The sequence below is a fragment of the Haliotis cracherodii genome, unplaced genomic scaffold (assembly GCF_022045235.1).
Source record: "Haliotis cracherodii isolate W230 unplaced genomic scaffold, xgHalCrac1.p SCAF_8, whole genome shotgun sequence".
In the NCBI taxonomy this organism is placed as follows: Eukaryota; Metazoa; Mollusca; class Gastropoda; order Lepetellida; family Haliotidae; genus Haliotis; species Haliotis cracherodii.
Window position 1 is genome coordinate 47,749,790 of NW_027266341.1, and position 23,297 is coordinate 47,773,086.

At 43.5% G+C, this 23,297-nt stretch overlaps 3 protein-coding genes across 5 annotated transcripts in view; all 3 read left to right on the forward strand.

Moving 5' to 3' along the window:
- The first annotated feature begins 2,160 nt into the window (after positions 1–2,160).
- Positions 2,161–23,297, forward strand: part of LOC139450494 (uncharacterized) — a 38,730-nt gene continuing 17,593 nt past the window's right edge. Inside the window, exon 1 of one of the 3 annotated variants that reach the window (XM_071232213.1) lies at positions 2,161–2,242. The gene's annotated coding sequence lies outside the window, so the exon portion shown is untranslated. Of the gene's footprint in view, positions 2,243–16,821; positions 16,849–19,972; positions 20,058–23,297 lie in introns of those variants that run through there. The other 2 variants (XM_071232212.1, XM_071232211.1) reach the window with 2 other exon arrangements.
- LOC139451026 (proteoglycan 4-like) lies at positions 9,456–11,218 on the forward strand. The gene is made up of 2 exons (XM_071232840.1): positions 9,456–9,512; positions 9,953–11,218. The coding sequence occupies exons 1-2, from the start codon at positions 9,456–9,458 to the stop codon at positions 11,216–11,218; spliced, it is 1,323 nt and encodes a 440-aa protein (XP_071088941.1).
- Positions 13,305–18,116, forward strand: LOC139451027 (uncharacterized). The gene is made up of 3 exons (XM_071232841.1): positions 13,305–13,316; positions 15,017–16,435; positions 18,108–18,116. Exons 1-3 carry the CDS (start codon positions 13,305–13,307, stop codon positions 18,114–18,116), a joined length of 1,440 nt encoding a protein of 479 aa, XP_071088942.1.

Sequence of the window (23,297 nt, forward strand, 5' to 3'; positions counted from 1 at the left end):
GTAGTGACTGTACAGTGTATATTGTGTGTAGTGACTGCACATTGTATATTGTGTGTAGTGACTGTACACTGTATATTGTGTGTAGTGACTGTACAGTGTATATTGTGTGAAGTGACTGTATAGTTATCTTGTATGTAGTGACTATACAGTGTATCTTGTGTGCAGTGACTGTAAACTGTACACTGTATGTGGTGTGTAATGACTGTACACTTTATCTTGTGTGCAGTGACTGCACAGTGTATATTGTATGTAGTGACTGTACAGTGTATATTGTGTGAAGTGACTGTAAACTGTACACTGTATCTTGTGTGTAGTGACTGTACAGTGGATATTATGTGTAGTGACTGTACAGTGTATATTGTGTGTAGTGACTGTAAACTGTACACTGTATGTTGTGTGTAGTGACTGTACAGTGGATATTATGTGTAGTGACTGTACAGTGTATATTGTGTGTAGTGACTGTACACTGTATGTTGTGTGCAGTGACTGTACACTGTATAGCGTATCTTGTGTGTAGTGACTGTACAGTGTATCTTGTGTGTAGTGACTGTACAGTGGATATTATGTGTAGTGACTGCACAGTGTATCTTGTGTGCAGTGACTGCACACTGTTTCTTGTGTGTAGTGACTGTACAGTGGATATTATGTGTAGTGACTGCACAGTGTATCTTGTATGTAGTGACTGCACAGTGTATCTTGTGTGCAGTGACTCTACAGTGTATCTTGTGTGTAGTGACTGTACAGTGGATATTATGTGTAGTGACTGCACAGTGTATCTTGTGTGTAGTGACTGTATAGTGTATCTTGTGTGTAGTGACTGCACAGTGTATCTTGTGTGTAGTGACTGTACACTGTATAGTGTATCTTGTGTGTAGTGACTGTACACTGTATCTTGTGTGTAGTGACTGTACACTGTATAGTGTATCTTGTGTGTAGTGACTGTACACTGTATATTGTGTGTAGTGACTGTACAGTGTATCTTGTATGTAGTGACTGTACACTGTACAGTGTATCGTATGTGCAGTGACTGATGACAGCTGACACGGGGAGATTGACATTTTCACTGACCAAGTGCCGTTGAAGGTTCAGGTATTTTTAATCGATCGAGAACACTTGGGGGTATAACAAATCAATAATCAGTTATCGATGATCAATCATTATTCCAGGGTCAGTGACACTTTGCCAATCATAGTCTGTCATACAGATCCTGAAATACATCTATCCAATCTAATGAATCCTATCTATACATACAGCCCATGCAAGTATATAACATTTGGCAAGTCTAAAATACTGCAGTTTCAGGTATAAAAGTGAAGAAATGAATGGATCCTTTCACTATGTTTTACACTGTTTGTCTCTAAGATATTCATTAGGGAGACTAGATGTTAGTCTATGCTGATCAGTGAAGCAGTCTTTGCCGAAGGGGGTACTTGTATAGTGACATCACCCTCAACACTGCGTTAACCAGGAATAATCACCTGAAGTCAGGTCGTCTCACCTGCATTCTTTTCATCAATTATTTACGGTATTTTTTTAGATCGATCGAGGCAAGATCTTTATGCATCCATCCATCGACCCAATCAGATTTCATGCATCATTCCACCTTTTATTCCTTGCAGCCACCCAGCCAGCCACTCATCGATCGATCGATCCATCCATCCATCCTTCCTCCCAAGCTTCTATAATTAAAAACAACATCTATCTATCCAGTCATCTGTTAACTCACGATTTCAACCTTATCCGAAGCCGGTGCTACTTTTTCACTCTTCCAGTTCACAAGGCAAGACTGTGTAAAGTGCATGTTGTAATCAATACTAAAATCTGAACTATTTCACAAATGCATTACCGTCATCCCTTTTGACACGTCCCCAACCTACACGGCCACCCCCGCACGCCCACATCTCTCCGCCCCCTACCCATGCACAGCAGCTCCAGGTGTCACCCGTTAGCGTCCTGGACTCCAACCTGCCCCACCCTATATAATGACAGCATGAATCACGGCTGACTGTCACAATAGTATATACCAGGGGAGCCACATACAAAAAACCTGGTCCACATCAAACAGGTTTATTGTGTAGCTGCACTGCTCTGGGTCGAGGCCCGGTGAGACGTTGGGTTCACCTGACCACGTGGCTCTCTAACACCCGAGTACAACTTTAACTACCCGACCACGCAGTCAAGGGTATCATTAACTAACGCTAGCTACAACGACCATCAGGATAGGGTGTACTGATTATGACAGGTAAGACGACTTGTTATATACATGGGAGGGGGGGATTGTACCGCGGATGTAGAGGTATAACTGAAGTGACAGTTTAATTGTTAGATATACACACCTTTGTTATGCCACGAACCAGTGCGGGGATATAGATTAATTGGATATATATGTTAAAACAGTTACGTTTTATTCACTACCGTACAGAGAGAAGTCTTCTCACAATGATAGAGCATCTTAATATTCTTGTGTATTTACCGCTATAGCTGTGATTTAACGATGAACAAGCGAAGGTTTATCAAACATATCGTGGCCGTTAAGTGTCAAGAACGTAATACAATAATGTCTGTCCTTAGGTTAAATGCCTGTAAAATATAACTGGCTCTATACATACAACGACTGCGGCTTGTATATATACCACCCGTGTAGGTCAGGTTGGGTGACCTGCTATTGGTGTTAAATAATTTACTGTATTCTGTACTTATATAGATGTGTCTATACATGTGTGTACTTAGGTTAAATACTTGTAAATAACTTAATTTCTACAAACAGCAACTGCCATACATATATATACCATGTGACCTCTCTGATGGTGTTCGATATTTTACTGTATAGTGTACGTATAAAAACGTACATGTTAGTGTTATATAGAGCCGTTGTTCTTTCAACTTGTGTCAATATGCGTTATAGGTTCTCTGATCAATGTTTGTTGTGGCACAAGGGGTCAACACTACGTTGCCATGGTGATGGTGACACTGCACTGTTGTGATGGCACCCCGCTGTCACCGTGTGCCGATGTTGGATGGATGTATTTCAGTCCTCGACTGGAATCAGTGATGGTGACAAGATATCACAAACGGATTCCACACCTTTTCGCCAACACCTGGTGTCGTCACTATTTGACAGTGATTCAGAAACACAGGTTTATGATTCCGCCGTAATCGTACAATGGACACTGCCTTTAGTGATTTCTTAGGGGAATGGAAATGTTTTGTCGCATTTTATGGAAACCCATCACGCCTCGAATCCAAATATATCTACCTTTATATTGCTTGTTTGGAAACTCCCATGTGATTAGGGACAGCACACGTGTGTCACGGGAATGCACTGTTGCAAATATCAAACAATAATGTCAAATGTATGAACTTTTGAATAGATACAGCGTTAACCTTGAACTTGCTTCTACTGTATCAATAGGCATGTACATCGCCATGTCCGATATCGAGAATAACTAAGAATACTCCGCACTGTACCGCCCTGCAGTGGAGCTTAATGATGTGTATACCACATTCGTCACCACTCGCCCCTTTCCGTAACCTGCAAGAAGACTCGTCCCCCCTATCGATGAATGTTATGTGCGAAAATACGACAAACCAATCAGAATGCGCGTATGACTTCAAGTACTACGGTCAAAGAATCCCTCAGGAATAAGTTTTGATTTTACACGTCTTGTATATAAAAGTATGCCCTAGATACAGTTAAATGTGTTCAATACTGTATAAATACCGTAAGCCCCGATGTATTTTGAATAACATCTGGAATATATATGACATGGGGGAAATATACGCGAATCATTACGCAACGAGTTGATAATTCTGTTAACCATGCCCGTTTCCCCTAAGACGGAACCCAGTATCAAGAATAGCCACGCGAGGGTCACAAATGGTGAATACTAAGTATGTATACTATGTCCGGCACAAGCCTGTATACAGTAGTGCCTCCTAGCCTTCAAATCCCTTGGTATTTTTTAAGATAACGTCGTAGTACAATACTGCGTTTGATGAAAATTGAAACGCGTTTGAATAATGATGCTTCATGACGATGTTTTTGAGATAGACATCATGGATATAATAAATTGCATTGTCCCTCCATGAGTGACATGGGGATATCGGAGTGTGAAGGTCTGTATCGCTGGGACTATCTGTGTTTGAGGGAGATTATCAGCCGACTTTGTGATCTAGGTTTAGACAAACACACCTGGAATGTGTCGCTGATACGTCACGATTCCAACAAAATTACATATCAAGTATCACTTGTCGAAAGGCTACAAAAGGAAAGTCTGTCCCTTCTCTTTGTTCACCTCAAATACAAACCCACACCATCCCCTCAACGCAGCTATCGCCAAATGTAGCACACAGCATCACGCAAATAACATGCCCTATAAATGATACCCATTATATCAAACAAAAGAAACCACAAAACTACGACACATTATATCAAACATCACCACCATGTGCATGACATCACATCATGTCAAATGTACCATTCCGATAATATGGAGTATAAGGGATCGATCATTATGCTTCAGACTGCTTAACATTTCTTAAAAGTCAGAGTTTTTATTTAAAATACATATCTGGTTTTGCAGCTCTAGCTGAAAAATTACACCACATCAAAACACAACATCTTCACAGACTGACTATACACCACACCTATCACACCACAACATCTTCACAGACTGACTATACACTACACATATCACACCACAACATCTTCACAGACTGACTATACACCACACATATCACACCACAACGTCTTCACAGACTGACTATACACTACACATATCACACCACAACATCTTCACAGACTGACTATACACTACACATATCACACCACAACATCTTCACAGACTGACTATACACTACACATATCACACCACAACATCTTCACAGACTGACTATACACCATACATATCACACCACAACATCTTCACAGACTGACTATACACTACACATATCACACCACAACATCTTCACAGACTGACTATACACCATACATATCACACCACAACATCTTCACAGACTGACTATACACTACACATATCACACCACAAAGCACAGCACAACGTCTTCACAGACTGACTATACACTACACATATCACACCACAAAGCACAACACAACGTCTTCACAGACTGACTATACACTACACATATCACACCACAAAGCACAGCACAACATCTTCACAAACTGACTACACACCATACATATCACACCACGTCAAAGCGCGACACACCAGTAACTAACCCTTACCATCATTCGATGTGATATCTACCCTAACCCAAAACATTATGTCGAACCACCTGCCCACATCATTACACAAAGTCCTCCAAACGATCCATCATCCAAACTATATGAACATCATCATGTGAAATCAACGCCACGACCCATCATATTCTTTTAACCATTACCATATAAACCGCCGGGCAAAAGGATGTATACGCTCATGTTCGATGGTGGCTAAAAACGAAACAAGCAAGAAATGGTTATTCGATGGTAATGCATGTGATACGGGTATCATAGTTGTGTTTTGGACCTAACGTGTGTAGTGTTTCGGCGACCGTTTAACCTAGTCACGCTTCAATATCGTTTGTAATGCTGTTATCCAACCGAATTTTCAAGTGTATACTTTCTTTTACCCAGCAGTTTACATGATATAACATCATGGTATACCATCCACAAAACTTAGTCTACATAACATCCATAACTATTCACCATATATATCACACCAATTAAGGATAATTCTAAAGACCCCATTACAACGTCATCTAAGACCCACAGAATATCACCAGAAACCAAATACACAACAATAGCATAGTAACCATGGTAAAAGCGCCAGATGCCAACTGTGTCGTGCATGGGTAACATTAATCTGTGTTCATTCTCCTCGATGACCTACCTCGAGATGAGGCCCATGGATAACACACACCCGTGGTACAATCACGCCCCTTCATGAGACATTCATTAATGACCTACAAAGAAGCCCTAAAGTAACCACCACATCTTGTACTCACTGTTTGTGGCAACACGAACCCCATGTGTTTGTCTCCCCTGGTTACTTACCCAGCTTCACAAACATTACACTAATTATTAGCATATACATGTCTTTAATGAGTCCTTCCATTCAATAATTCATCGAGCGTTTGGACTTCAAAGGGAAGTTGTCCCATGTAGATCGTTCGCTGACCTCATCCATGGCAGATGATACAAATCACTTTCTACAGATCAGTGTGTTCACGCCGCTTCGATCAAGCATGACTGTTTGTCCTTCCTTCACTGGAGCCTAATGCCATGAAGAAGGCGTGTCCTTTCAGGAGACACTGATTAGTTAGCACTTAGCCTTGCTCTATAAGTCCCGGAAAAGCCGCATTGTAGGTACGGCATTGTCTGTCGCCGTCAGTCAGGGTCTGGCGTCTTCTGTTCAGTCTGCCGGGAAATTTGTCGATAAGCACCACAATGTTGTTGTGGAAGTTACTGGGTGTGATTTATCATCGTTACTTGTAGTGTCACGTGTGTCACGTGTGTCACGTCATCAGGTCACGTCATGCTGGATTAGGTGTATTGGATAATTTAACTCTGGAGACACAACCCTGTTGTGAGAGTGTTGCACTACCCCGTGTTCTCTCAGTCGATTTCTATGTGTGATTCATAATGAGCCTAAGGTGGATGTACTGATGATTGTATCGTTATATCCCCCAGATATAGCTGTTAGTTTATACGATTGTATTTGAACTATAACAAAGGTCATACACAATCTGTTTGATGTTCAGTGAAGCACCATTCCAGTTATATCGCGGTGGTCTGTGATTTTAATCAAATCTGGATCAATCAAACCAGTGACTGATATCATGAGCAACGTCCTTACCATCGGGTTACGATGACATGTCACTAAAGCTGATCGATCCCTTTAATCCCATCGTACATCAACCAAAGGTCGTTGGGGACCTATTCTGATCCGGAATAACCACGGGGTTAAGTCATGCATGAGGATGCCTATACACGCATATCGATACTATAAACATAGAGCTATGTACCCAGTTGGCAATCACATGTTTCACAAAAGACATGGACACACTCTCTTCTCAGATATATACAGGACTGTAGACCGCTGATGTTTGAGTGGCTCAGAGGTGTAAGTGTTTCAACTCCCTGTGAAGGATTGCGTGTCATAGCAACCATGGTGTGCCGTGTTCGACTCCCCTGTCAACTGTGATTAGGACGCATGGTATCTCAGCAGCGAACCCATGTCCGTGAACCGGTTCAGCAAATGCTATATGTCTTTAAACTACGTAGCGTGTATATTCCTGAAATATTGCTAAACTCATCAGAAACTATCAGGGACGATACAAATATCAAACTGATTTGATATACAAAGTAAATTGGTTGGAAATGACATTTCAATACCGTAGGTATCCTTGAAGGCAGCATTATTTGGGAGGGCAGATGGCATTTCCACACCGTAGGTATCCTTGAAGGCAGCATTATTTGGGAGGATAGATGACATTTCCATACTATAGGTATCCTTGAAGGCAGCCTTATTTGGGAGGGCAGGTGGCATTTCGATACCGTAGGTATCCTTGAAGGCAGCATTATTTGGGAGGGCAGATGGCATTTCCATACCGTAGGTATCCTTGAAGGCAGCATTTTTTGGGAGGATAGATGACATTTCCATACCGTAGGTATCCTTGAAGGCAGCATTATTTGGGAGGGCAGGTGGCATTTCCATACCGTAGTTATCCTTGAAGGCAGCCTTATTTGGGAGGGCAGATGGCATTTCCATACCGTAGGTATCCTTGAAGGCAGCCTTATTTGGGAGGGTAGATATAAGTGATAGAGTACTCCCTCGGAAGTAAGACGGCTGAAATCTGCCTCAACACAATTCGTTTCGGAGGTCGAATCATTATCGATGTACATACCTATTAAATGTAGTTATGTTTCTAGTGAGTGATACAACGCCATGTGCGATATTAATTGAGATGTTGGAAGATGTACCAGAAGTCCAATGGTGTAAGGTAAAAGTAAAGAGTTGGTTTGAAACGGGGAACAGTGAGAAGGTTTGGCATCTTTCAGTTGACATGACGCAGATGGTGTTTTCCACAGCTAATCCTTTCTGACATGTCTATTGATATTTTAAATGCATCAGTACAACGGAGGTATATCGGTAATTTATTTAATCTGCCATAACTGATATTCAAGAAAACCCACGCGTTGTCACGCACTGAAACACAATATGTGCATTTAGAAGAAGCGACAAATGCATGTGTCAACACTTGCTTCGGTTATTACGAAAGGGCCCCTTTCTCCAGTTACCAAAAGGCCAAACTACTCCCAATATTCCCTTTGTGCACAACACGGGTATCAGGAAATCAAACACGTAACCGTAGGGCAATGTCAACACGGTGTTCAAATGGTACAAGTTGTGTAATATAATATATCACATGTATGTAAATAGCCAGTCTCAAGTTAGGACACATTTAATTTATTTGACGAGATATGTCTCTGTAGTCTAAGATTTATACCACCACACTATTGTGGATCTGGGTTATGTAACAGCCCCTCCTTACTGCTATTCACTTCTCCGGAGCGCGTCACCAAGTACCTCATCAGGCCTTTACGTGGTTTCGACCACACTCACATAACGCTCTACCTTCAAGACGTGACACAGGCTCTGTGTGTGAGACAACACATAGGCTCAAGTACCTAACAGTATGTACATCACATTCAATCGCATACTGCAATGTTGTTCATCATCCTAACCTCAACTGTGTGTTGTGTGGCTGAGGCAAACATACTTAAAGAGGACATGGGGTAGAAAGAACCTTCCCACGGCTGTTGACAGATGCAGTCACATCCACATCACCCATCTCCTGAATCTACCCGTGTAGTTTGTCATGTCAAGTTCTCTGTATACTGGATTGCTTGTACAACACTACGCTCTAATACCCTGTGACTGTTTACGGAGCTTGTACAACACTACACTCTAATACCCTGTGACTGTTTACGGAGCTTGTACAACACTACGCTCTAATACCCTGTGACTGTTTACGGAGCTTGTACAACACTACACTCTAATACCCTGTGACTGTTTACGGATGTTGTAACTCGACTACGTCCAGTTTTGCGAAATCCACATAAAAGTATTACTAGTATACACTGCCGACCAAAAGAAAGTTTACACCCATGTTTTATGGTGGCTATAAATGAACCAATAACAAGACAAGGTTATTCCATATTGATGTATTGCAGCTGTGTTATGGGCCTCATGTTTGAAGTGTTTCGGCGACTGATTTCAGGGTAGTAACGTTTTAAAACCGCTTGTAATATGTTTAGTCAAATCCAATTTTCAAGTGTATACTTTCTCTTGCCCGACAGTTAAGTCGCCCAATATATATACATTGTCGTATCAGTCGTCACACAGGCGAGGATTCCTTTTCATGCTGAAGTGATGTTGTCAGCATTAGTAATGCTAGATCACGATTTTAATATTCAGATATTCAGTGAAATTGCCATGTGTCTGCTGGTATGTTCCCAATCACGTGTTCTTCCAACGACAAAACATGAGTACCCGACACACCAACAACTGTCATACCACCTCCAAATTAATTGCTCCAAACTCAACGGGTATGAGCCCAGTATTATCACCGCCACCTACTGTACAGACAACTAGATATGACAAACGTTGAAAACGCATAACACCTACATCACTTCGGACTTCGAACTTTCTCCCCGATAGTTGACAAGGCGCCACAAACCAGACTCCTTCAACGACTCACTCACGTAAACGATTGATGTTTTCCCTCTACTCCACTTACACCCTACACCCAACACCCTCCCACAACCAACGGCAACGTAGAACGGTTAACCCACTCATGTTACCAACAACCTAAGAAATAATCGCTTATCGCTCCACCACTGTCAAACTATCATACGACGTGCACAAATACTAATGACGGCTATCAGCTCTTGATTGATGTCCATAACATTACAAAAACACCTCCCGACACCCCAACACCCGAACATCCCAACACCCCAACATCCCAACACCCCAACACCCCAACATCCCAACATCCCAACACCCAACACCCCAACACCCCAACACCCCTACACCCCAACACCCGAACATCCCAACATCCTAACATCCCAACACCCCAACACCCCAACACCCCAACACCCCAACACCCGAACATCCCAACACCCCAACACCCCAACACCCCAACATCCCAACATTCCAACATCCCAACACCCCAACACCCGAACATCCCAACATCCCAACATCCCAACACCCGAACACCCGAACATCCCAACATCCCAACATCCCAACACCCCAACACCCCAACACCCGAACGTCCCAACATCCCAACACCCCAACACTCCAACACCCCAACATCCCAACACCCCAACACCCGAACATCCCAACACCCCAACATCCCAACATCCCAACACCCCATCATCCCAACATCCCAACACCCAACACCCCAATACCCCAACACCCGAACATCCCAACACCCGAACATCCCAACACCCCAACACCCCAACACCCCAACATCCCAACACCCCAACACCCCAACACCCCAACATCCCAACACACAAACACCCCAACACCCCAACATCCCAACACACCAACACACCAACACCCCAACACCCCAACACCCCAACACCCGAACATCCAAACACCCCAACTCCCCAACACCCCAACACCCCAACACCCCAACACCCCAACATCCCAACACCCTAACACCCCAACACCCCAACAACCAACACCTCAACACCCCAACATCCCAACACCCCAACACCCCAACATCCCAACACCTCAACACCCCAACATCCCAACACCCCAACACCCCAACACCCCAACACCCCAACATCCCAACACCAAAACACCCCAACACCCCAACATCCCAACACACCAACACCCCAACACCCCAACACCCCAATACCCCAACAACCGAACATCCCAACACCCCAACATCCCAACACCCGAACATCCAAACACCCCAACTCCCCAACACCCCAACACCCCAACACCCCAACATCCCAACACCCCAACACCCTAACACCCCAACACCCCAACAACCAACACCTCAACACCCGAACATCCCAACACCCCAACATCCCAACACCTCAACACCCCAACACCCCAACACCCCAACACCCCAACACCCCAACCCCTCAACACCCCAACAACCAACACCTCAACACCCCAACACCCAACCCCTCAACCCCTAAACATCCCAACATCTCAACACTCCAACACCCCAACACCCAACACCTCAAAACCTCAACACCTCAACACCCCAACACCTCAACACCCCAACACCTCAACACCTCAACACCCCAACACCTCAACACCCCAACACCCCAACACCTCAACACCTCAACACCTCAACACCCCAACACCCCAACACCCCAACACCCAAACACCTCAACACCCAAACACCTCAAACCGTCAACGCCTCAACACCTCAACACCTCAACACCCCAACACCTCAACACCCAAACACCTCAACACCCCAACACCTCAACAGCTCAACACCTAAACACCCCAACACCTCAACACCCAAACACCTCATCACCCCAACACCTCAACCCCCCTAACACCAAACGCCCATCAAACTATCCACAAAACAAAACCCACTACTCCCGACACCCAACCTCCAAGCCAAATCTCCCCCAAACCCTAAACACCCCAACCCCCAACCTACGGCCACTGATGGCAGGGGTAGTTTGTGGAGAAACAGTGGCCGACAACGTCGCCGCTCCTCACACTATCTGTTGACACGGAGCCAGACACAAGAACAGCCCGGGGTAGACCTCTGGCGTCGCATTCACCGACACAGCCTCTGTCAACATCGACATACATCCTTAACAAAAAAAACAGCCTTAACCTCTTAGTAAACCAATACTGAAATATAGGTCGAGGGTTTTGTGTGGAGAAATAGTTTCACATGTAGGACATATTTGTTCAGCGCTAAGAATTTTGATAATGGACCTACGGGTGAAAGGTTTGAGTGACTTGTGGCATCTGCAAAGAAGATTCAGTGAAAACTAGCCCTCAATCATGCCCCGTCGTCCTTCAATACATGCAACGAAGACTTTTGAGTTCACCAACAAAAGGCAGAATCTCTACATACGACATCAAGTTGGGACGTCATTATATAGAATCTACTCGTACATAGACACAACTGGACAACACAGTGAGTTCGTTGTATACAGTTCTACCCCGGTGTTCCTTCACTTGCCTACCATCAATATGACTTGTTTCAGTTTTTGTCGAAGTGTATTCCGACTCGGCTCAGTAGTTCTGTCACAATTCCCTTCGGGAATATAGAAACTATTTTAACTACAAGGTCAATCGGTATATTGGGACGGCCAATTGGTATACCAGGTAGATTATGCACAGGCTCGGGTATATATCTATATGTGTGTGTGTCTGACACGGATTCCAAATAGTGGTCTCTAAATCATGATAAGTAAAATGCCGCCGTCATAACTCAGGGCGGTGGTATTGTCAGATTGGCAGATCTGGTTACAGATCCCTCTTAACCCCGGGGTCAGACTAACAAACAGTCTGCCTTACACTGGGATGTACATTGAATGTAGTTATGTTTCTAGTGAGCGATATAAAGCCATGTGCGATATTAATTGAGATGTTGGAAGGTGTACCAGAAGTCCAATGGTGTAAGGTAAAAGTAAAGAGTTGGTTTGACACGGGGAACAGTGAGAAGGTTTGGCATCTTTCAGTTGACATGACGCAGATGGTGTTTTCCACAGCTAATCCTTTCTGACATGTCTATTGATATTTTAAATGCATCAGTACAACGGAGGTATACAGGTAATTTATTTAATCTGCCGTAACTGATATTCAAGAAAACCCACGCGTTGTCACGCACTGAAACACAATACGTGCATTTAGAAGAAGCGCCAATGCATTTGTCAACACTTGCTTCGGTTATTACGAAAGGGCCCCTTTCTCCAGTTACCAAAAGGCCAAACTACTCCCAATATTCCCTTTGTGCACAACACGGGTATCAGGAAATCAAAGACGTAACCACAGGTCAATGTCAACACGGTGTTCAAACGGTACAAGTTGTGTCATGTGATATATCACATGTATGTAAATAGTTAGTCTTAAGTTAGGACACATTCCATTTATTTTACGAGATATGTCTCTCCGTGTAAGATTTATACCATAGTCGAGGAATCGTTTTCATGCTAAGTCATTTGATGAAGAAGAATTTGTCAGCATGATTAGCGGCAGACCACGATGCTTATATTCAGACTTGAATTGACACTATACCATCTGCCTACCGGGATGTCCAACGAGGTACCAAGTCATTTATTCTGTCAATAACTCAACAGAAATACCACCAACATGAACAACTATCATACAACTGAATTAATTGCTCACACTTCACATCAAGCCACACATCAGCCATCTATTATCACCCCAACCCATTGTACAGACAACTAGATATGACAAAGGCGGAAAACGCCTAAGACCAACAACACTTTTGACTTCGGAAGTTCTCCCACGATAGTTGACAAGTCGTGTAAAACCTGACTCATTCACTCACGAAAGCGTTGATGTTTACCCTCTACTCCCCACCCACAACCAACGGTTAAGTAGAAACTCAATCATGTTACCAACAACACAAAACATAACTGCGACTATTATCAAGCTAACATACCACATGCGCCCCGTTGGTAGCGGCTGTCAGTTCATGGTGGATGTTTATAACATAACTAACCAACTCCCAACCTACCAACCTTCAACACCCACACCCCAACTCCCAACCTACCAACCTTCAACACCCACACCCCAACCCCCAACCTACGGCCACTGATGGCAGGGGTAGTTTGTGGAGAAACAGTGGCCGACAACGTCGCCGCTCCTCACACTATCTGTTGACACGGAGCCAGACACAAGAACAGGACGGGGTAGACCTCTCGCATTCACCGACACAGCCTCTGTCAACATCGACATACATCCTTAACACAAAAAACAGCCTTAACCTCTTAGTAAACCAATACTGAAATATAGGTTGAGGGCTTGGTATTGAGAAATAGTTTCACATGTAGGACAGATTTGTTGAGGGCTAAGAATTTTGATAATGGACCTACGGGTGAAAGGTTTGAGTGACTTGTGGCATCTGCAAAGAAGATTCAGTGATAACTAGCCCTCAATCATGCCCCGTCGTCCTTCAATACATGCAACGAAGACTTTTGAGTTCACCAACAAAAGGCAGAATCTCTACATACGACATCAAGCTGGGACGTCATTATATAGAATCTACTCGTACATAGACACAACTGGACAACACAGTGAGTTCGTTGTATACAGTTCTACCCCGGTGTTCCTTCACTTGCCTACCATCAATATGACTTGTTTCAGTTTTTGTCGAAGTGTATTCCGACTCGGCTCAGTAGTTCTGTCACAATTCCCTTCGGGAATATAGAGGCTATTATCACTACATGGTCAGTCCGTATACCAGGGAGATCATGCACAGGGTATATCAATGTGTGTCTTAGACACGGATTCCAAGGAGTGGTCTCTAAATCAAATATGAAGTAAAATGCCGCCGTCATAACTCAGGGCGATGGTATTGTCAGATTGGCAGATCTGGTAACAGATCCCACTTTACCCCGGGGTCGCAGAAATAAGCAATCTGCCTGGCACGGGTCTCAGTCCGGGTGTTCCCATTCACAAGACGCTATATGTAGGTATGCTCATGTTTGTACTGTGGTGATTAAGGAGATTGATATTGTCTGCAATAATGATATTGAGGCGTGGGTGTGATCCTGTCCACAAACCTTCACCTTCCACGGTTTGACAGTGCTCGACATATACGTGAGTGCCAGTCTTTTAACAGTCTGTATATTTCTCACGGTATGTCTGTGTCACAGCAGCTGTTAAACACGAGAGTCAGTTAATAGTGGTACCATCGCAATATTTGAAAAGAATCTACGAGATACATTAAGATGTGAGAAATATTGAAAAAATAACTAACCACACCGTGCTTCAAGGAATACCGACAGTCTGAACCCACTCTGCCTTATAGTATCCCACAGTCTAAACCAACCCTGCTTCATAGTATCCCACAGTCTAAACCAACCCTGCTTCATAATATCCCACAGTCTGAACCCACCCTGCTTCATAATATCCCACAGTCTAAATCAACCCTGCTTCATAGTATCCCACAGTCTAAACCAACCCTGCTTCATAGTATCCCACAGTCTGAGCCCAACCTGCTTCACGGCATCCCACAGCCTAAACCAACCCTGCTTCATAGTATCCCACAGTCTGAACCCAACCTGCTTCACGGCATCCCACAGTCTAAACCAACCCTGCTTCACGGCATCCCACAGTCTGAACCCAACCTGCTTCACGGCATCCCACAGTCTGAACCCAGCCTGCTTCACGGCATCCCACGGTCTGAACCCACCCTGCTTCATAATATCCCACAGTCTAAACCAACCCTACTTCATAGTATCCCACAGCCTAAACCAACCCTGCTTCATAGTATCCCACAGTCTGAGCCCAACCTGCTTCACAGCATCCCACAGTCTAAACCAACCCTGCTTCATAGTATCACACAGTCTGAACCCAACCTGCTTCACGGCATCCCACAGTCTAAACCAACCCTGCTTCATAGTATCCCACAGTCTAAACCAACCCCGCTTCATAGTATCCCACAGTCTGAACCCCACCAGCTTCATAGCATCCCACAGTCTGAACTCACCCTGCTTCATATTATCCCACAGTATAATTCAACCCTGCTTCATGGAATCCCACAGTCTAAACAAACCCTGCTTCATAGTATCCAACAGTCTGAACCCACCCTGCTTCGTAGTATCCAACAGTCTGAACCCACGCTGCTTCACAGTATCCCACAGTCTGAAACCACCCTGCTTCACAGCATCCAACAGTCTGAACCCACCCTGCTTCATAGTCTCCCACAGTCTGAACCCACCCTGCTTCATAGTATCCCACAGTCTGAACCCACCCTGCTTCATAGTATCCAAAACTCTGAACCCACCCTGCTTCATAGTATCCAACAATCTGAACCCACCCTGCTCCACAAAATCCAACAGTCTGAACCCACCCTGCTTCATAGCATCCCACAGTCTGAACCCACCCTGCTTCACAGCATCCCACAGTCTGAACCCACCCTGCTTCACAGCATCCCACTGTCTGAACTCACCCTGCTTCATAGCATCCCACAGTCTGAACCCACCCTGCTTCACAGCATCCCACAGTCTGAACTCACCCTGCTTCACGGCACCCCACAGTCTGAACCCGACCTGCTTCACAGCATCCCACAGTCTGAATCCACCTGTTTCATAGTACCCCACAGTCTGAACCCACCCCGCTTCATAGCATCCCACAGTCTGAACCCGACCTGCTTCATAGCATCCCACAGTCTGAACCCGACCTGTTTCATGGTATCCCACAGTCTGAACCCACCATGCTTCATGGTGTGCCTAAGATATACCTCTACTATATTCCAAATTAGTCTACGATTTCCCCAGCATTCATTGACTTTACACAGAGACCATACTGTGACCTGCTTCATGGTACACTATATATATAGTCCTTTCATAGTCAAGACTTCAATTTCACACAACCACGAGGTCGCAATGTGTGCTTGTCATCGCCCTTCAGTACTTTCAGCGATCACCTTTCGGCACATTTTGGAGTTCCTTTGCGGGTGAGTGAGCTTCTTTGTACAGTGTGTTTGTCCAGGTCGACCAGGAGGTGTAGGGTAGGTCACGTGACGGCATGTGGGTGGACAATAACATATCATGCTTGTTGACGCTATCTGGTTCAAGTTTGTGAATGGACGGCCACAATACGGGTAGGTGTCATGCAATGCCATTATGTTGAACGTAGATCGGTATTGATGTAGGAACGATGTATATATCACATTCCATGCTACAAGGTAGTACATGCCTTACGGCGTTAGTACAACATCACATATGGTTTGATGCTAAATGGCTGAGGAGTATCCTAGTGGTTTGTGTGTAACTCGTCTTGGTAAGTATCCGGATTGTGTCATCGCACATTTTATATTGCTCCCTGATACCCCGCCCTAACATTACTCCCCTACTGACTCCTACAACCACGCTCCAACACTATACAGAGGTGAACTAATGGAGAGAGTATTAACCCCGTCCAGGGCTCGACCTGGGCATTATGAGGAAGCTGGGTGTGCAGTATGATAATTGTATCAAACAGGATCTATTTTCAGCAAAGTCATCTGAGCGATATTTAGAAACGACAGCTTTAGCACTCAGATTGCCTTGAGAGCCTGCAGAAGCAGGGTTATTCCTCTGTCAAATATACAAAGGTTGACTGGTAAGTTAGTTCTAAGCCTCGTGGAGAAGGAATTGACCCGTGAAGGGGTAGAATAGGTCTTCAGCAACCCACACCTGCCGTAAAAGGTGACTATGCTTGTCGCAAGAGACGACTAACGGAATCGTGGGGTCAGGCTCGCTAATTTCGTTGATACATGTTATCGATCCCAATTGCTTGGGTTGTGCTCTTGATTTTAATTACTGGATTGTCTGGTCCAGACTCGATTAATTACAGACCGCCGTCATATGGCTGGAATATTGCTGAGTGCGGCGTTAAACAACAAACAAACAAACAAAAGAGAAGGATTTGGATAATGTTTCTTGATCACTGCACGTTCCTCAAGTTTATCCATTTCCACAGTTCACAGATCCTTACTTACTTTACTGACTTGTCACAGCGAAACAATTGTTGGTGTTTCTGTGGTTATACCTCTGTGACATCATGTACCAATCAGTACCATAAAAAAAACGATAAAGATAGATTGACATCATGCCATGTCCACACAAAGAAGAAACTATTTCGTTATTCCTTCTATGTAGGGCTTAGTACGTCTTAACCCTACTACATGCAGAAGAACATCAATGTCTACCCTAGTATCAACTGTTCACGCTTGAAAGAGAATCATTTTGATCTTACTGAAAAGTCACTTACGGATCTTTTGGATGAGTGAGGGTTTTTTATTCAGTGACCCGAGTTTACATATATCTTCCTGAATATACAACGCGTGATGGGGTTTATGTGTGTGTTGTGTTTTTACAGGTGACATAGGTGCATCGTTCACAGGTGTGCCACACAGATGTACATCGTACACATACCCTAACAAGCACTAAAGTGCATTGCCGCTGCCACCCGTGAAGACTCGGGGTAGAATGGATCTTCAGCAACCCATGCTTACCGTAAAAGGTGACCATGCTTGTCGTAAGAGGCGACTAACTGGATCAGGTGGTCAGGCCCGCTGACTTGGTTGATGCATGTCAACGTATCTCATTTACGTAGACCGGTGCTCATTATGTCAATCACTGGATTGTTACAGAGCGCCGTCATATAGCTGGAAAATTGCTGTGTGTGGCGTTAAACAATATACAAACAAACATTGTCGTTGATAGTTATGTGGGTTGACTGACCAGTTGGTCTCTCGGGTTGGTTGGTTGACTGACTTGTTACAATTGGTCTGTATCATACGTTTTAAATATATACCTTAATAACTAGATTACTGAAGGATGGATATATGATAGTGTTAATAGTTTATAATGTTGAGCGGGCTCCCGTGAAGATCCAGGTTAGAAAAGGCGACTTATGGTATCGTGTGGTCAGGCTCGCTGCCTTTGTTGATGCATGTCATCGTATCCCAGTTGTGTTGATATATGCTCATGATGTCAGTCACTGGATTGTCTGTTCCGGACTCGATCATTAACAGACCGCCGTCATATAGCTTGAATATTGCTGAATGCGTCATTAAACAACAAACAAACAAACACAATAAACAAGTTGAGCGGGCATCGATCAAAGTCTCTTTCCGTTAAAGTCAGAGCGTTGAGCCCCGACCATTCTGTCACACTTGGTATGGGTGATCTGTAGATATTTTGCTGATAAGCCCATGTAATCCTCCCCGTCACGTGCTGTCGTGTTGTGTAAACACCTCGCTACCCGCAGACGGGATCCCCCCGACCATCGGAAGAATGTCTTCACAAGGGATGGAATCCGTAGAAACATGTCATCATCAGTGCAGGGACGGGTTGATTGATGTGAGACCAGGATGACGGATCGAGGATGGGTGATAGGTGTGTGGTTATGATTTCCACATCTTTATCATTTTTCTTCTCATTCTATAATATTCAATTGGCCGAGAGATCCTGTGTGCGAGTCCAAGTTCTGTTGAGAGATCTGTATGGAAAACGGCGGTAGCCGAGTGGTTAAAGCATTCGATTCCAAACTTGGGTAACTCACTCACTCACTCACTCACTCAAACAGGTTGAGTAACAAACATGTTTAGTTATATTGATGATAGAAAATAATGTTTGGCTGATATTTTAAATGTTACTATGAAAATAATAATATTTTGTGAATGTAGGAAATATTAATCTACATACTTGAAAGCGTGTTATAATTAAGTGACTTAATGGATTGTTGACTGAGATTTGGTATATGTAAAACCGAGTAGGTTATAAAGTAGAATAACATCAGTACATTCCGAGTATTCCGGTGCATGGTGACATTCATGTTTTTGTACTATCTCTACATAAAGAAAGCAATGTGTCCAAGGATATACGTATACCTATAACAAATAATGCCACAACATCATTTATTCTGAATCAATTGTAAATGGTATGTGAAATATTCAATAATCCTTTATCCGACCAACCTAGAGTTGAGGCCACTTTCTAGCCATACAACACACTGCCGTCGATATACTTCAAACAGTATAGTGCTCCGGTTCCTGTGCGGTACTTGTAACTGTGACGGTGAAACATACATAGTCTATAGACATCTGTCAATCATGTCACCTGTAATACCGACCGTACAGCGATAAGGTGCGTGTCCTAGAGGCTTACTTTAGTATATGGTCGTCCGTCTCGCCGACTCTGTCTGGCGTGTTGAGTGTACGTCCTAACTAGGTCAGCGGGTGGGGCAGTTCGTACTACCGGAGATATATTCCGTGGGTACGACCAAGAACAGGCGCGCGTGCTGCATGAACGCTGGGAACATAAGGTGAGCTTACAACATTAAATGTACTGTCTTCATAAGAGAAGCAGGCGGTGGGTTCTGCAGCAACTTTCCTTGTAATCTTCGTATGTTCAATTGTTTATGGTTTTGTAGGCTCTTGATGTCGTTAATGGATCTGACCTGTGTTTGAAGTACTTAGTGCGGTGTGTAGGCCCTAATGGTTATTTTAAGATAGGAATGTGTGCATTAGGCAATGTATTTCACCCATCACCCTGTGGTATTGGGAGATGCTGGTTTCTATATTATTTTAATTCATGAAATATCAAGTAAGTGTTTAAATACTGTCGATAGGATATTATTAACAGATTTGGACGAGTGGTTTACTGAGACGTACGGTTATTCATTGACGAAATTATTGTTAGGTAGGTGCTGACGAAATAGCGAAAATAAAATTATATCTTAATATATAAGTGAAAATTATCAAAATAAATGTTTATATACCACTGGAAATGTCGACCCCGTGGAACAAGCATTTTTCGTTTTGTGAGTGAGTATGGTTTTACGTCGTTTTAGCAATATTTCAACAAAATCACGGCGTAGGACACCAGAAATGGGCTTAACACACTGTACCCATAGAGAATCGAACCTGGGCCTTCGGTGTGGCGAGCGAACGGTTTAACCACTAGGCTATCCCATTCCCATGAAAATTGTCGTGATTCTGAAAATCCTACATATGAAATAAACGATTCATACTAACCACACAAGTGATAATCGCTATCATATCTACAGTCTATTGTGTTGTATCGGGCTTCTGTGCGACAGTTGACTAGTTTCACAATGCCGGTGCCCCGTCTGCATTTACACAGCCCATGTCACCCAGTGCAGCCCATGCATGTTCAATAATGCATGATAGTTCATGTTTCGGTCTAACAGCACGATGCTTTTAGTATTAAGGCCGCGTTTTTACAAGCTGTGACATCTACACATGCTGTTGAGCTTGAGAAGGTTGAAATAGATACACTTCGGTAGGAAATTCTATATAATTCAGATGCCAATATACATACATTATTTAATTAGGAAATAGCTCCAATTCCAGATATTCTTAGTAGAAATATAATACATACAGCTAGGAATTCAGTGGTACGCTGATAACATACTACTCAAAAGAAGTTAAGGACCACCGAGTCTATGTCATGCTAAGACCGATTAACTACAGCACTATAAAAGAATCGGATTGTCCTTAACTTCTTTTGAGCAGTATACTTATGGTTCAGGGGCTATACTGAGCACATTTCAGAGCTAAACCTTAAAGTCGCAAGTAGTCAATATCAAATATAAATGTTAAAAGCAACAACTAAAATGAATCACTGCCTTGCTTTCGACGATTGCCAAATCTATAACATTCCTGATTTTATATCATTTAATGTATATTTATCGGGTTGATTGATAGTTTTAATCGAATTTCGATCAAAGGATATTTTGTGTACTTGATCAATGCTATTTGACCCGTGCCCAGAGATAAAAACTAGCTCCACCTCGCTACTTACAGTTCGTGCAGGCAAAAATATATGTCTTTGGTACAGGGTTCTCTCCGGTGAAATACTGACTCACCAATACATTACATTAGGTGTTGACTTACCTGGAGTGAGTGAGGCTTTCGCCTCCGGTCAGATTTCCTATTAAACACATTAAGACACACGGGGTTTTGTCAGCGGGGATCTCTGTGGATTAGCTAAGGATTTGGTCGCTGTGGCGTTAAGTGCTCATAGTACTTATGTTTGATCTAGGAGACGCTGAGATACCGATCTTTTTCATTATTTGAATATAAAGATTAACGATGCTTCTTGAAGCTAGAGTTTTGTTTTGCTTGTTTGTTTGTTGTTGAACGCGCACTCAGTCACATTCCAGCTATATGACGTCAGTCAATTAATCGAGTCGGAAGATAAGGTCGTTTTAAAGACATTTGAATTATAAACATCATAGGGCACTTCGGGGTGGTAGGGTAGCCTTGTGGTTAAAGCATTTGCTCGTCATGCCGAAGACCCAGGTTCGATCCACCAATGTGTGAACCCATTTCTGGTGTACCCTTCCGTGATATTACTGGAATATTGCTAAAGGTGGTGTAAAAAAAACACTCACCCACTCTTAGAACACTGCAGCCCACACATTGGAGTTATACGGGTAGCGGTAGTCTATAGTTGCAGCTTTGTATCGCGTATTCCACGTTTCATCATCATCATCATCATCAGCAGCAGCAGCATCATCTTCTGCTTCTTTGACTTTGTATGCTAGGGTTATCCCAGTGGATAAGCCGATCGCTCGTTAGCTTCCCGACCTGGGTGCAATACCCCATTGTTACTGTCTCCGACGTAGTATGATGCTGATGATGTAACAAAACATGACCCTCTCACTCTTCTGGTCTTCATTATGGGTGGGCACGGGTGGCACAGTCGTCTAAGGCTTCGCTGTGCAGAGTTGCGTCCCTTGGGCACGCCAGAAACCTATGATTGTGGGTTCGAATCCCGGTTCGCCCCGATTATGTTTCTAGGTTTGTCAGCACCATACCCCTGCTCGTGGGTTTCACCGAAGTGGTAAACGTCTGAGACCTGCATCACCTCGGGCTTTCCTCCCACATTAAGCTGACACGCTGCGATATAACTGGAATATTGTTAAAAGCAGCGTTAAACCCAACTCACTCACTCACTCCTTATGGTTGGTCGTTATTAAATACGTTAGGAGTTACCTCCACCTGATTGTCTCAGTACGTCGTGTTCGCTCCGCCTCGAGTCCTTGGTCTGTAGTACTTCTTGAAGCGGGTAGGGAATACCTATTTCGTTGTTCGTTACTTGCGCTTTTAATTCACCGTGATTCGATATTTCACGTTACAAGTTAGCCGTGATACGTTATTTCTAAACAGTCTGTTATCGTGAAGTAGCAAATAAATCACACTTTTTTGTGAAATGCCTTTTCTCTCTCTTGTAAATTGTTATTAATCGTTATCGTTTTATATGTCGAAACCGGAAATACCACATAGTAAAGATGGCCCGTCTGAGTTTATATATGTTCCAATGAATATAAGATGCAGTCCAAGTTTATCCATGCAAAAACGTAAACTTGATATAATGATATGGTTTAGTCACTATCAGATTGATAAGTGAGAATTAATTATTCCTCATCTCTATGCAATATGAAACAATGTCTGAAAAGGTGGTCGAAATACACGTGAACAGTTATTAGGAATAGGTATTCCCTACCCTCATTAAAGACATCATTGATGTAAACGAA

What these genes read in the sequence shown, in the direction of transcription:
- LOC139451026 (XM_071232840.1), top strand. Translation starts at nt 9,456, where the DNA reads ATGCTAGATCACGATTTTAATATTCAGATATTCAGTGAAATTGCCATG. An exon ending in AAATTGCCATGTGTCTGCTG is followed by an intron (nt 9,513 to 9,952) that starts GTATGTTCCCAA and finishes GACGGCTATCAG; the next exon opens with CTCTTGATTGATGTCCATAA.